Source organism: Pelodiscus sinensis, chromosome 19, assembly GCF_052426305.1.
Source record: "Pelodiscus sinensis isolate ZL-2025 chromosome 19, ASM5242630v1, whole genome shotgun sequence".
Taxonomy (NCBI): Eukaryota; Metazoa; Chordata; order Testudines; family Trionychidae; genus Pelodiscus; species Pelodiscus sinensis.
The window spans coordinates 418,102-432,307 of record NC_143070.1 but is presented as its reverse complement, the minus strand read 5'-3'; the positions used below and the strand labels follow the sequence as shown (position 1 = coordinate 432,307).

The 14,206-nt window shown below is 74.0% G+C and overlaps 1 protein-coding gene across 1 annotated transcript; it reads left to right on the top strand.

The window, feature by feature from the left end:
* The first annotated feature begins 1,828 nt into the window (after positions 1–1,828).
* HSD17B8 (hydroxysteroid 17-beta dehydrogenase 8) lies at positions 1,829–13,206 on the top strand. The gene is made up of 9 exons (XM_089771552.1): positions 1,829–1,970; positions 6,483–6,685; positions 7,985–8,101; positions 8,186–8,281; positions 9,171–9,256; positions 9,746–9,830; positions 10,653–10,695; positions 11,361–11,435; positions 13,068–13,206. The coding sequence occupies exons 1-9, from the start codon at positions 1,925–1,927 to the stop codon at positions 13,082–13,084; spliced, it is 768 nt and encodes a 255-aa protein (XP_089627678.1). The 5' UTR covers positions 1,829–1,924; the 3' UTR covers positions 13,085–13,206.
* Positions 13,207–14,206: the final 1,000 nt, after the last annotated feature.

The window sequence follows — 14,206 nt, the reverse complement described above, 5'->3', positions numbered from 1 at the left end:
TCCCCCCTGGAATGGACCTGGCCGGATCCTGCCCCTCCACCCCATCCCCATGATGGACCTGGCCGGATCCTGCCCCTCCACCCCATCCCCATGATGGACCTGGCCGGATCCTGGCCCCCCCCCACCCTATCCCCATGAGGGACCTGGCCAGATCCTGCCCCCCCCACCACCATGCCATCCCCATGATGGACCTGGCTGGATCCTGCCCCCCACCCCATCCCCATGATGGACCTGGCCGGATCCTGCCCCTCCACCCCATCCCCATGATGGACCTGGCCGGATCCTGGCCCCCCCATCCCCATGATGGACCTGGCCAGATCCTGCCCCCCCCCACCACCATGCCATCCCCATGATTGACCTGGCCGGATCCTGCCCCCTTCCCCCCCCCCCTGGAATGGACCTGGCTGGATCCTGCCCCCTTCCTCTCCCCCCTGGAATGGACCTGGCCGGATCCTGCCCCTCCACCCCATCCCCATGATGGACCTGGCCGGATCCTGCCCCCTTCCTCTCCCCCCTGGAATGGACCTGGCCGGATCCTGCCCCTCCACCCCATCCCCATGATGGACCTGGCCGGATCCTGGCCCCCCCATCCCCATGATGGACCTGGCCAGATCCTGCCCCCCCCACCACCATGCCATCCCCATGATGGACCTGGCTGGATCCTGCCCCCCACCCCATCCCCATGATGGACCTGGCCGGATCCTGCCCCCCCCATGATGGACCTGGCCAGATCCTGCGCCCCCCCCCCCCACGCCATCCCCATGATGGACCTAGCCGGATCCTGCCCCCCCCATCCCCATCCCCATCCCCATGATGGACCTGGCCGGATCCTGCCCCCCACCCCATCCCCATGATGGACCTGGCTGGATCCTGCCCCCTTCCTCTCCCCCTGGGGATGGACTGGGTGGATCCTGTCCCCTTCCTGCACCCTGGAATGGACCTGGCCGGATCCTGCCCCCCCCCCCACCCTATCCCCATGAGGGACCTGGCTGGATCCTGCCCCCCCCCACCCCATCCCCATGAGGGACCTGGCCGGATCCTGCCCCACCCCATCCCCATGATGGACCTGGCCAGATCCTGCCCCCCCCCACCACGCCATCCCCATGAGGGACCTGGCCGGATCCTGCCCCCCCCACCCCATCCCCATGATGGACCTGGCCGGATCCTGCCCCCCACCCCATCCCCATGATGGACCTGGCCGGATCCTGCCCCCCACCCCATCCCCATGATGGACCTGGCTGGATCCTGCCCCCTTCCTCTCCCCCTGGGGATGGACTGGGTGGATCCTGTCCCCTTCCTGCACCCTGGAATGGACCTGGCCGGATCCTGCCCCCCCCCACACCCTATCCCCATGAGGGACCTGGCCGGATCCTGCCCCCCCCACCCCATCCCCATGATGGACCTGGCCGGATCCTGCCCCCACCCCACCCCATCCCCATGATGGACCTGGCCGGATCCTGCCCCCCCCCCACCCCATCCCCATGATGGACCTGGCCGGATCCTGCCCCCCCCCCACCCCATCCCCATGATGGACCTGGCTGGATCCTGCCCCCCCACCCCATCCCCACGATGGACCTGGCCGGATCCTGCCCCCCCACCCCATCCCCACGATGGACCTGGCCGGATCCTGCCCCCCCACCCCATCCCCATGATGGACCTGGCCGGATCCTGCCCCCCCCCCCACCCCGACCCTCGTGATAGACCTGGCCGAATCCTGCCCCCTTCCTCTCCCCTCCCCCTACCCCCGTGATGGACCCGGCCGGATTCTGCTCCCTTTCTCCTCCCCCCCGGCCCCGAGAATGGACCCTGCCGCCTGGGAGCCGGGCGGTGGAACGCGGGGGCGGGGCCCGGCGCGAGGGGGCGGGGCTGGCGGACCGACCATCGAGTTTCCCGCCCAGCGCGCCCCCGCCCCCCGCGCGTTGTCATGGCGGCCGCGCTGCGCCTCCGCTCCACCCTGGCCCTCGTGACAGGTCCCCGCGGGGGGGCGCCCCGCCCCCCGCCACTGTGGGGGCAGCGCTGACGCGGGGGGGGGCCCGTGGGGGGACTGAGGGGGGGGCGGGCTCTGGGGGGGGCCCGTGGGGGTCAGGGTGCCTCTGGGGGGTGGGGGATCCGTGGGGGGCGGGGCCCGAGGGGGGGCCGGGCTCTGGGGGGGTGCCCGTGGGGGTCAGGGTGCCTCTGGGGGGTGGGGGATCCGTGGGGGGCGGGGCCCGAAGGGGGGATCTCTGGGGGGGGCCGTGGGGGTCAGGGTGCCTCTGGGGGGTGGGGGATCCGTGGGGGGCGGGGCCCGAGGGGGGGCCGTGCTCTGGGGGGGCCCGTGGGGGTCAGGGTGCCTCTGGGGGGTGGGGGATCCGTGGGGGGCGGGGCCCGAGGGGGGGCCGGGCTCTGGGGGGGTGCCCGTGGGGGTCAGGGTGCCTCTGGGGGGTGGGGGATCCGTGGGGGGCGGGGCCCGAGGGGGGGATCTCTGGGGGGGCCCGTGGGGGTCAGGGTGCCTCTGGGGGGTGGGGGATCCGTGGGGGGCGGGGCCCGAGGGGGGGCCGGGCTCTGGGGGGGTGCCCGTGGGGGTCAGGGTGCCTCTGGGGGGTGGGGGATCCGTGGGGGGCGGGGCCCGAAGGGGGGATCTCTGGGGGGGTGCCCGTGGGGGTCAGGGTGCCTCTGGGGGGTGGGGGATCCGTGGGGGGCGGGGCCCGAAGGGGGGATCTCTGGGGGGGGCCGTGGGGGTCAGGGTGCCTCTGGGGGGTGGGGGATCCGTGGGGGGCGGGGCCCGAAGGGGGGATCTCTGGGGGGGGCCGTGGGGGTCAGAGTGCCTCTGGGGGGTGGGGGATCCGTGGGGGGCGGGGCCCGAGGGGGGGCCGTGCTCTGGGGGGTGCCCGTGGGGGTCAGGGTGCCTCTGGGGGGTGGGGGATCCGTGGGGGGCGGGGCCCGAGGGGGGGCCGGGCTCTGGGGGGTGCCCGTGGGGGTCAGGGTGCCTCTGGGGGGTGGGGGATCCGTGGGGGGCGGGGCCCGAAGGGGGGATCTCTGGGGGGGGCCGTGGGGGTCAGGGTGCCTCTGGGGGGTGGGGGATCCGTGGGGGGCGGGGCCCGAAGGGGGGATCTCTGGGGGGGGCCGTGGGGGTCAGGGTGCCTCTGGGGGGTGGGGGATCCGTGGGGGGCGGGGCCCGAGGGGGGGCCGTGCTCTGGGGGGGGCCCGTGGGGGTCAGGGTGCCTCTGGGGGGTGGGGGATCCGTGGGGGGCGGGGCCCGAAGGGGGGATCTCTGGGGGGGGCCGTGGGGGTCAGGGTGCCTCTGGGGGGTGGGGGATCCGTGGGGGGCGGGGCCCGAGGGGGGGCCGGGCTCTGGGGGGGGCCCGTGGGGGTCAGGGTGCCTCTGGGGGGTGGGGGATCCGTGGGGGGCGGGGCCCGAAGGGGGGATCTCTGGGGGGGGCCGTGGGGGTCAGGGTGCCTCTGGGGGGTGGGGGATCCGTGGGGGGCGGGGCCCGAGGGGGGGCCGGGCTCTGGGGGGGTGCCCGTGGGGGTCAGGGTGCCTCTGGGGGGTGGGGGATCCGTGGGGGGCGGGGCCCGAGGGGGGGCCGGGCTCTGGGGGGTGCCCGTGGGGGTCAGGGTGCCTCTGGGGGGTGGGGGATCCGTGGGGGGCGGGGCCCGAAGGGGGGATCTCTGGGGGGGGGCCGTGGGGGTCAGGGTGCCTCTGGGGGGTGGGGGATCCGTGGGGGGCGGGGCCCGAGGGGGGGCCGTGCTCTGGGGGGGGCCCGTGGGGGTCAGGGTGCCTCTGGGGGGTGGGGGATCCGTGGGGGGCGGGGCCCGAAGGGGGGATCTCTGGGGGGGGCCGTGGGGGTCAGGGTGCCTCTGGGGGGTGGGGGATCCGTGGGGGGCGGGGCCCGAGGGGGGGCCGTGCTCTGGGGGGGCCCGTGGGGGTCAGGGTGCCTCTGGGGGGTGGGGGATCCGTGGGGGGCGGGGCCCGAGGGGGGGCGGGGGCCGTGGGGGGGCCGGCTCTGGGGGGGGCCCGTGGGGGTCAGGGTGCCTCTGGGGGGTGGGGGATCCGTGGGGGGCGGGGCCCGAAGGGGGGATCTCTGGGGGGGGCCGTGGGGGTCAGGGTGCCTCTGGGGGGTGGGGGATCCGTGGGGGGCGGGGCCCGAGGGGGGGCCGTGCTCTGGGGGGGGCCCGTGGGGGTCAGGGTGCCTCTGGGGGGTGGGGGATCCGTGGGGGGCGGGGCCCGAAGGGGGGATCTCTGGGGGGGGCCGTGGGGGTCAGGGTGCCTCTGGGGGGTGGGGGATCCGTGGGGGGCGGGGCCCGAGGGGGGGCCGTGCTCTGGGGGGTGCCCGTGGGGGTCAGGGTGCCTCTGGGGGGTGGGGGATCCGTGGGGGGCGGGGCCCGAGGGGGGGCCGGGCTCTGGGGGGTGCCCGTGGGGGTCAGGGTGCCTCTGGGGGGTGGGGGATCCGTGGGGGGCGGGGCCCGAAGGGGGGATCTCTGGGGGGGGCCGTGGGGGTCAGGGTGCCTCTGGGGGGTGGGGGATCCGTGGGGGGCGGGGCCCGAGGGGGGGCCGTGCTCTGGGGGGGGCCCGTGGGGGTCAGGGTGCCTCTGGGGGGTGGGGGATCCGTGGGGGGCGGGGCCCGAAGGGGGGATCTCTGGGGGGGGCCGTGGGGGTCAGGGTGCCTCTGGGGGGTGGGGGATCCGTGGGGGGCGGGGCCCGAGGGGGGGCCGTGCTCTGGGGGGGGCCCGTGGGGGTCAGGGTGCCTCTGGGGGGTGGGGGATCCGTGGGGGGCGGGGCCCGAAGGGGGGATCTCTGGGGGGGGCCGTGGGGGTCAGGGTGCCTCTGGGGGGTGGAGGATCCGTGGGGGGCGGGGCCCGAGGGGGGGCGTGCTCTGGGGGGTGCCCGTGGGGGTCAGGGTGCCTCTGGGGGGTGGGGGATCCGTGGGGGGCGGGGCCCGAGGGGGGGCCGGGCTCTGGGGGGTGCCCGTGGGGGTCAGGGTGCCTCTGGGGGGTGGGGGATCCGTGGGGGGCGGGGCCCGAAGGGGGGATCTCTGGGGGGGGCCGTGGGGGTCAGGGTGCCTCTGGGGGGTGGGGGATCCGTGGGGGGCGGGGCCCGAGGGGGGGCCGTGCTCTGGGGGGGCCCGTGGGGGTCAGGGTGCCTCTGGGGGGTGGGGGATCCGTGGGGGGCGGGGCCCGAAGGGGGGATCTCTGGGGGGGGCCGTGGGGGTCAGGGAGCCTCTGGGGGGTGGGGGATCCGTGGGGGGCGGGGCCCGAGGGGGGGCCGTGCTCTGGGGGGGCCCGTGGGGGTCAGGGTGCCTCTGGGGGGTGGGGGATCCGTGGGGGGCGGGGCCCGAGGGGGGGCCGTGCTCTGGGGGGGCCCGTGGGGGTCAGGGTGCCACTGGGGGGTGGGGGATCCGTGGGGGGCGGGGCCCGAGGGGGGGCCGTGCTCTGGGGGGGGCCCGTGGGGGTCAGGGTGCCTCTGGGGGGTGGGGGATCCGTGGGGGGCGGGGCCCGAAGGGGGGATCTCTGGGGGGGGCCGTGGGGGTCAGGGAGCCTCTGGGGGGTGGGGGATCCGTGGGGGGCGGGGCCCGAGGGGGGGCCGTGCTCTGGGGGGGGGGCCGTGGGGGTCAGGGTGCCTCTGGGGGGTGGGGGATCCGTGGGGGGCGGGGCCCGAGGGGGGGCCGGGCTCTGGGGGGGCCCGTGGGGGTCAGGGTGCCTCTGGGGGGTGGGGGATCCGTGGGGGGCGGGGCCCGAAGGGGGGATCTCTGGGGGGGGCCGTGGGGGTCAGGGTGCCTCTGGGGGGTGGGGGATCCGTGGGGGGCGGGGCCCGAGGGGGGGCCGGGCTCTGGGGGGGTGCCCGTGGGGGTCAGGGTGCCTCTGGGGGGTGGGGGATCCGTGGGGGGCGGGGCCCGAAGGGGGGATCTCTGGGGGGGGCCGTGGGGGTCAGGGTGCCTCTGGGGGGTGGGGGATCCGTGGGGGGCGGGGCCCGAGGGGGGGCCGGGCTCTGGGGGGGTGCCCGTGGGGGTCAGGGTGCCTCTGGGGGGTGGGGGATCCGTGGGGGGCGGGGCCCGAAGGGGGGATCTCTGGGGGGGGCGTGGGGGTCAGGGTGCCTCTGGGGGATGGGGGATCCGTGGGGGGCGGGGCCCGAGGGGGGCCGGGCTCTGGGGGGTGCCCGTGGGGGTCAGGGTGCCTCTGGGGGGTGGGGGATCCGTAGGGGGCGGGGCCCGAAGGGGGGATCTCTGGGGGGTGCCCGTGGGGGTCAGGGTGCCTCTGGGGGATGGGGGATCCGTGGGGGGCGGGGCCCTAGGGGGGGCCGGGCTCTGGGGGGGTGCTCGTGGGGGTCAGGGTGCCTCTGGGGGGTGGGGGATCCGTGGGGGGCGGGGTCCGAGGGGGGGCCGGGCTCTGGGGGGGTGCCCGTGGGGGTCAGGGTGCCTCTGGGGGCTGGGAGATCCGTGGGGGGCGGGGCCCGAGGGGGGGCCGGGCTCTGCCCCCCCAGCCGGCGCTGACCCGGTTCCCCGCAGGCGGGAGCGGCGGGATCGGCCGTGCGGTCTGTGCCCGGCTGGCGCAGGAAGGGGCGCTGGTGGCCGTAGCCGACCGCAATGAGGCGGGCGCTGCCGAGACGGCGCAGGGGCTGCCGCGGGGGGAGCCCGGCCAGGACCACGAGGCATTTGGGGTGGACGTCAGCTCCTCCCAGAGCGTGGGGGAGCTCATGACTCGCATCAAGGTAATGGTCGCAGACAACCCAGGACCCTCCCTCGCTGTGACCCATAGATCCCTCCCCCCTCGGACCCTCCCTCGCTGTGACCCAGAGATCCCTCCCCCTCAGGACCCTCCCTCGCTGTGACCCATAGATCCCTCCCCCCTCGGACCCTCCCTCGCTGTGACCCATAGATCCCTCCCCCCTCGGACCCTCCCTCGCTGTGACCCAGAGATCCCTCCCCCCTCGGACCCTCCCTCGCTGTGATCCATAGATCCCTCCCCCCTCGGACCCTCCCTCGCTGTGACCCAGAGATCCCTCCCCCCTCGGACCCTCCCTCGCTGTGACCCATAGATCCCTCCCCCCTCGGACCCTCCCTCGCTGTGACCCAGAGATCCCTCCCCCCTCGGACCCTCCCTCGCTGTGACCCAGAGATCCCTCCCCCCTCGGACCCTCCCTCGCTGTGACCCAGAGATCCCTCCCCCCTCGGACCCTCCCTCGCTGTGATCCATAGATCCCTCCCCCTCGGACCCTCCCTCGCTGTGACCCAGAGATCCCTCCCCCCTCGGACCCTCCCTCGCTGTGACCCAGAGATCCCTCCCCCTCAGGACCCTCCCTCGCTGTGACCCAGAGATCCCTCCCCCCTCGGACCCTCCCTCGCTGTGACCCAGAGATCCCTCCCCCCTCGGACCCTCCCTCGCTGTGACCCAGAGATCCCTCCCCCCTCGGACCCTCCCTCGCTGTGACCCATAGATCCCTCCCCCCTCGGACCCTCCCTCGCTGTGACCCATAGATCCCTCCCCCCTCGGACCCTCCCTCGCTGTGATCCATAGATCCCTCCCCCTCGGACCCTCCCTCGCTGTGACCCAGAGATCCCTCCCCCTCAGGATCCTCCCTCGCTGTGACCCATAGATCCCTCCCCCCTCGGACCCTCCCTCGCTGTGATCCATAGATCCCTCCCCCCTCGGACCCTCCCTCGCTGTGACCCAGAGATCCCTCCCCCTCAGGACCCTCCCTCGCTGTGACCCATAGATCCCTCCCCCCTCGGACCCTCCCTCGCTGTGACCCATAGATTTCTCACCCTCCCAGAAAACCAAGGAGTCCCCCCCACACACACACTGTGACCCATAGATCCCTCGCCTTCCCAAAGAACCCAGGAATCCAGTCTCACCACCATCACCACTCTAGCCACTGGGTACCACTGCCCTCCCTTGATAACATAGGTGTACTGACCACACACCCCCAGATGTTCTGAATCCACACACACTAACCACTAGGCCCCCTGGCCTCTGGAGAACCCCAGTGTCCTGTCCCTGCTGTTCCCAGGCCCGGTTCTCTGGCCCGCCCCGGGTGTGCGTGAACTGCGCTGGGATCACCATGGACCAGTTCATGCTCAAGCAGACGGAGGAAGCGTTCGACGAGGTGATCCGTGTCAACCTCAAGGTATGAGGTCCTCGGGTTGGGGGCAGGGCAGAGCCCCCCAGCTGGGACCCCGACCCAGCCTGCCATGACCCCCTCTCTCCCCAGGGAACCTTCCTGGTCACCCAGGCTGTGGCACGGGGGCTGGTGGACAGCGGAGCTCCTGGGGGCTCCATCGTCAACATTGGCAGCGTAGTGGGCAAGGTGAGAGCTGCGAGCTTCCTGGGGCAGTGCCCTGGGGGTGGAATGTGACTTATATTGAGAGCTGCGAGCTTCCTGGGGCAGTGCCCTGCGGGAGGGGAGAGAGTGGAGGCTGTGAGCTTCCCCGGAGCAGTGCCCTGAGGGAGGGGAGAGAGTGGGGGCTGTGAGCTTCCCCGGAGCAGTGCCCTGGGGGAGCGGAGAGAGTGGGGGCTGTGAGCTTCCCCGGAGCAGTGCCCTGGGGGAGCGGAGAGAGTGGGGGCTGTGAGCTTCTCCGGAGCAGTGCCATGAAGATGCGGAGAGAGTGGGGGCTGTGAGCTTCCCCGGAGCAGTGCCCTGGGGGAGCGGAGAGAGTGGGGGCTGTGAGCTTCTCCGGAGCAGTGCCATGAAGATGCGGAGAGAGTGGGGGCTGTGAGCTTCCCCGGAGCAGTGCCCTGGGGGAGGGGAGAGAGTGGGAGCTGTGAGCTTCTCCAGAGCAGTGCCCTGGGGGAGGGGAGAGAGTGGGGGCTGTGAGCATCCCTGGAGCAGTGCCCTGGGGGAGGGGAGAGAGTGGGAGCTATGAGCTTCTCCAGAGCAGTGCCCTGGGGGAGGGGAGAGAGTGGGGGCTGTGAGCTTCTCCAGAGCAGTGCCCTGGGGAAGGAGAGAGGGGGGGCTGTGAGCTTCCCTGGAGCAGTGCCCTGGGGAAGGAGAGAGAGGGGGCTGTGAGCTTCCCTGGAGCAGTGCCCTGGGGAAGGAGAGAGAGGGGGCTGTGAGCTTCCCTGGAGCAGTGCCCTGGGGAAGGAGAGAGAGGGGGCTGTGAGCTTCCCTGGAGCAGTGCCCTGGGGGAGGGGAGAGAGGGGGCTGTGAGCTTCCCTGGAGCAGTGCCCTGTGCTCTTCCTGTCCCGCTCTCTGCCAGGTGGGGAACCTGGGCCAGGTGAGCTATTCTGCATCCAAGGCCGGTGTGGAGGGGCTGACCAAGACAACTGCCAAAGAGCTTGCCAGGTGGGGCTGGGCAGCCCAAAGGGGGAGCCACATGGGCCAGGCTGGGGGGAGGGCAGGTTGCGGGTACAGCTGGGGAGGTCCGGAAGCAGCAGAGAGTATGGGGAAGTGGGGTCGGGGGCAGCAGGCCAGGGGAGTTGGGTGTTAGTTGGCTGGAGTGGGCAGGGCAGCAGGCCAGGGGCTGAGGGAGGTTGGGAGGGGCCAGGGGGCAGCAAGCTGGGGAGTGGGGGGCAGTGGGTCGGGGGGCAGCGAGCCGGGGAGTGGGGGGCAGTGGGTCGGGGGGCAGCGAGCCGGGCAGTGGGGGGCAGTGGGTCGGGGGGCAGCGAGCCGGAGGAGTGGGGGGCAGTGGGTCGGGGGGCAGCGAGCCGGGCAGTGGGGGGCAGGGGTCGGGGGGCAGCGAGCCGGGCAGTGGGGGGCAGGGGTCGGGGGGCAGCGAGCCGGGCAGTGGGGGGCAGTGGGTCGGGGAGCTGCAGTGACCCTCGGCCCCCCCAGGTACGGGATCCGCTGTAACATCATCCTGCCTGGGTTCATCACCAGCCCCATGACCGACAAGATGCCTCCCAAAGTGCTGCAGAAGGTAACAGCAAAGGGAGGGGCTGGGCCCCGTGTTTCCCCCCTCTGCCCCATATCCCCCAGCCCCACAGCTCGCCTCTGCCCCACAGCTTTCTCCCCAGGGCCAGGCCACCTTTCCTTCAATAGAACCTGCCCCATATCCCCCAGCCCTACAGCTCCCCTCTGCCCCACAGCTTTATCCACAGGGCCAGGCCACCTTTCCTTCCATAGAGCCTGCCCCATATCCCCCAGCCCTACAGCTCCCCTCTGCCCCACAGCTTTATCCACAGGGCCAGGCCACCTTTCCTTCCATAGAGCCTGCCCCATATCCCCCAGCCCTACAGCTCCCCTCTGCCCCACAGCTTTATCCACAGGGCCAGGCCACCTTTCCTTCCATAGAGCCTGCCCCATATCCCCCAGCCCTACAGCTCCCCTCTGCCCCACAGCTTTATCCACAGGGCCAGGCCACCTTTCCTTCCATAGAGCCTGCCCCATATCCCCCAGCCCTACAGCTCCCCTCTGCCCCACAGCTTTCTCCACAGGGCCAGGCCACCTTTCCTTCCATAGAGCCTGCCCCATGTTCCCCCATCACCCCTCTGCGCCCCTTAGTCCTGCCCAGCACGGCCTAGGAGTCTTGGAGCTGCGAGCTTCCTCAGAGCAGTGTCCAGGATGGGACTCTGGGGCTGTGAGCTTCCCGGAGCGGTGCCGGGGGTGTGATCCCCCCTGAAGCACTGCTCTGAGGACGCTTGCAGCCCCCACCAGGCACCCAGCCCATAGCCCTTTCTCACCCCCTCGGCCTTGCCCCTCCATGGCTGCCAGCTGCCTCTGACCCCCTTCCCCTGCTCAGTTTATAGGGATGGTGCCACTGGGACGGCTTGGAGACCCCGCAGGTGAGACTGCGGGCAGGGGGGCTGGAGCTGCCGGGTGTGGGGCGCAGGTCTGGGGCCACATGGACTGTGGGGGGGGCAGTGCGTGGTGATTGGAGTGTTGCAGCACGTCCCTTGGGGGGCCGGGGGGCTGTGGGGGGGCAGTGCGTGGTGATTGGGGTGTTGCAGCACGTCCCTTGGGGGGCCGGGGGGCTGTGGGGGGGCAGTGCGTGGTGATTGGGGTGTTGCAGCACGTCCCTTGGGGGGCCGGGGGGCTGTGGGGGGCAGTGCGTGGTGATTGGGGTGTTGCAGCACGTCCCTTGGGGGGCCGGGGGTCTGTGGGGGGGCAGTGCGTGGTGATTGGGGTGTTGCAGCACGTCCCTTGGGGGGCCGGGGGCTGTGGGGGGGCAGTGCGTGGTGATTGGGGTGTTGCAGCACGTCCCTTGGGGGGCCGGGGGGCTGTGGGGGGGCAGTGCGTGGTGATTGGGGTGTTGCAGCACGTCCCTTGGGGGGCCGGGGGGCTGTGGGGGGGCAGTGCGTGGTGATTGGGGTGTTGCAGCACGTCCCTTGGGGGGCCGGGGGCTGTGGGGGGGCAGTGCGTGGTGATTGGGGTGTTGCAGCACGTCCCTTGGGGGGCCGGGGGGCTGTGCCCCCCTCGTGCAGTTGTTACTGACCCCTCCTGCCCCCAGAGCTTGCTGCCGTCTGCGCTTTCCTGGCCTCCGACGACAGTCGCTACATCACAGGGGCCAGTCTGGAGGTGACAGGTAGGGAGGCTGGGGCCAGAACGCCTGGGGTCTGTCCGGCCCTGGGAGGGGAGTGGGGCCCAGTGGTTAGACTGCCGGGGGGGGGGCAGGACTCCTGGGGTCTCTCCGGCCCTGGGAGGGGAGTGGGGCCCAGTGGTTAGACTGCGGGGGGGGGGCAGGACTCCTGGGATCTCTCCGGCTCTGGGAGGGGAGTGGGGCCCAGTGGTTAGAGCGGGGGGGGGGCAGGCCCTGCGGTCTCTCCGGCTCGGGTGGGGGGCAGGGGTCGGGAGGGGCAGGCCTGGGGTCTCTCCGGCTCGGGTTGGGGGGCAGGGGTCGGGAGGGGCAGGCCCTGGGGTCTCTCCGGCTCGGGTGGGGGGCAGGGGTCGGGAGGGGCAGGCCCTGGGGTCTCTCTGGCTTGGGTGGGGGGCATGGGTCGGGAGGAGCAGGCCCTGGGGTCTGTCCGGCTCGGGGGGGCAGGCCTGGGGTCTCTCCGGCTCGGGTCGGGAGGGGCAGGCCCTGGGGTCTGTCCGGCTCGGGTTGGGGGGCAGGGGTCGGGAGGGGCAGGCCCTGGGGTCTCTCCGGCTCGGGTGGGGGGCAGGCCTGGGGTCTGTCCGGCTCGGGTTGAGGGGCAGGGGTCGGGAGGGGCAGGCCTGGGGTCTGTCCGGCTCGGGTTGAGGGGCAGGGGTCGGGAGGGGCAGGCCTGGGGTCTCTCCCGCTCGGGGGGGGGGGGCAGGCCTGGGGTCTCTCCGGCTCGGGTGGGGGGCAGGGGTCGGGAGGGGCAGGCCTGGGGTCTCTCCGGCTCGGGGGGGGGGCAGGCCTGGGGTCTCTCCCGCTCGGGGGGGGGGCAGGCCCTGGGGTCTCTCCGGCTCGGGGGGGGGGGCAGGGGTCGGGAGGGGCAGGCCTGGGGTCTCTCCGGCTCGGGGGGGGGCAGGCCTGGGGTCTCTCCCGCTCGGGGGGGGCAGGCCTGGGGTCTCTCCGGCTCGGGTGGGGGGCAGGGGTCGGGAGGGGCAGGCCTGGGGTCTCTCCGGCTCGGGAGGGGCAGGCCTGGGGTCTCTCCGGCTCGGGGGGGGGGCAGGCCTGGGGTCTCTCCCGCTCGGGGGGGGGCAGGCCCTGGGGTCTCTCCCGGCTCGGGGGGGGGGGGGGGTCGGGGGGGGGCAGGCCCTGGGGTCTCTCCGGCTCGGGGGGGGGGCAGGCCTGGGGTCTCTCCGGCTCGGGGGGGGGGGCAGGCCTGGGGTCTCTCCGGCTCGGGGGGGGGGGGCAGGCCTGGGGTCTCTCTGGCTCGGGGGGGCAGGCCTGGGGTCTCTCCGGCTCGGGGGGGGGGGGCAGGCCTGGGGTCTCTCTGGCTCGGGGGGGCAGGCCTGGGGTCTCTCCCGCTCGGGGGGGGGGGCAGGCCTGGGGTCTCTCCGGCTCGGGGGGGGGGCAGGCCCTGGGGTCTCTCCGGCTCGGGGGGGCAGGCCTGGGGTCTCTCCCGCTCGGGGGGGGGGCAGGCCCTGGGGTCTCTCCGGCTCGGGGGGGGGGGCAGGGGTCGGGAGGGGCAGGCCTGGGGTCTCTCCGGCTCGGGGGAGGGGGGGCAGGCCTGGGGTCTCTCCGGCTCGGGGGGGGGGGCAGGCCTGGGGCCACGCCGGGGTCTCCCTCACTCTCTCTCTGTTGCAGGGGGTCTGTTCCTGTGAGGGCTGCGCCCCACGGGGAGCGGCGACTCCAGTGCGCTCGTGGGCAGCCCCGGGGCCGGGGCCGGGGCCGGTTTGTTTCGGGGGGCGGGGGGCCGCTGTTCAATAAAACGTTATTTCCGCCAGGCTGCGTCCGCCTGCCCCTTTCTTCCCTCGCCCCCGGCTCGCTGGGCTCCCCCCGCCTGGGACGGGGGCTGGGCTCCGGGGTCGCTCCCTGGGGGCTCTGACAGGGGGTCAGCCCCCCAGCCCAGGTGCCTCTGGCCTTCCCAATGGCCCCATTTCTATTGAGTGGGGGGTCGCTGTGAGAGGGGCTGGGAACTGCCCCCCCCATGCCTCAGTTTCTCCTCTGGAAGCGGGCGGCAGCTCCCCGGAGGCTGTGGGGCTGCATTCGTGAGTGTTTGCGGCTGCGGGGGGAGGGGATTAGGGGCGGAGGGGAGGAGGGGCAGGGGGATTAGGGGCGGAGGGGGGGAGGGGCAGGGGGATTAGGGGCGGAGGGGGGGAGGGGGCCGTCGTCCCACTTTTCTTCCCCCCTTTGAAGCTGCCGCTCCTTGTCCTGGCCGGCGGGCGGGCGATGCCTCCCATTCACAGCCCCATCTCTCAGGGCAACGGCTGGGGGGAGGGCGACAGAAGGGGGGCACGCTGCGGGCTCCGAGCCCTTTCCCCATATCCCCCTGGCTGAGTCCGAATCTGGGGGGTCTCAGCCCCTCGCCCTGCCCCCCGAGCGAGCCGGGATTTGGGGGTCTCAGCCCCTCGCCCTGCCCCCCGAGTGAGCCGGGATTTGGGGGTCTCAGCCCCTCGCCCTGCCCCCCGAGTGAGCCGGGGTCTCAGCCCCTCGCCCTGCCCCCCGAGTGAGCCGGGGTCTCAGCCCCTCGCCCTGCCCCCCAAGCGAGCCGGGGTCTCAGCCCCTCACCCTGCCCCCCGAGCGAGCCGGGATTTGGGGGTCTCAGCCCCTCGCCCTGCCCCCCGAGCGAGCCGGGATTTGGGGGTCTCAGCCCCTCGCCCTGCCCCCCGAGTGAGCCGGGATTTGGGGGTCTCAGCCCCTCGCCCTGCCCCCCAAGCGAGCCGGGGTCTCAGCACCTCGCCCTGCCCCCCGAGCGAGCCGGGATTTGGGGGTCTCAGCCCCTC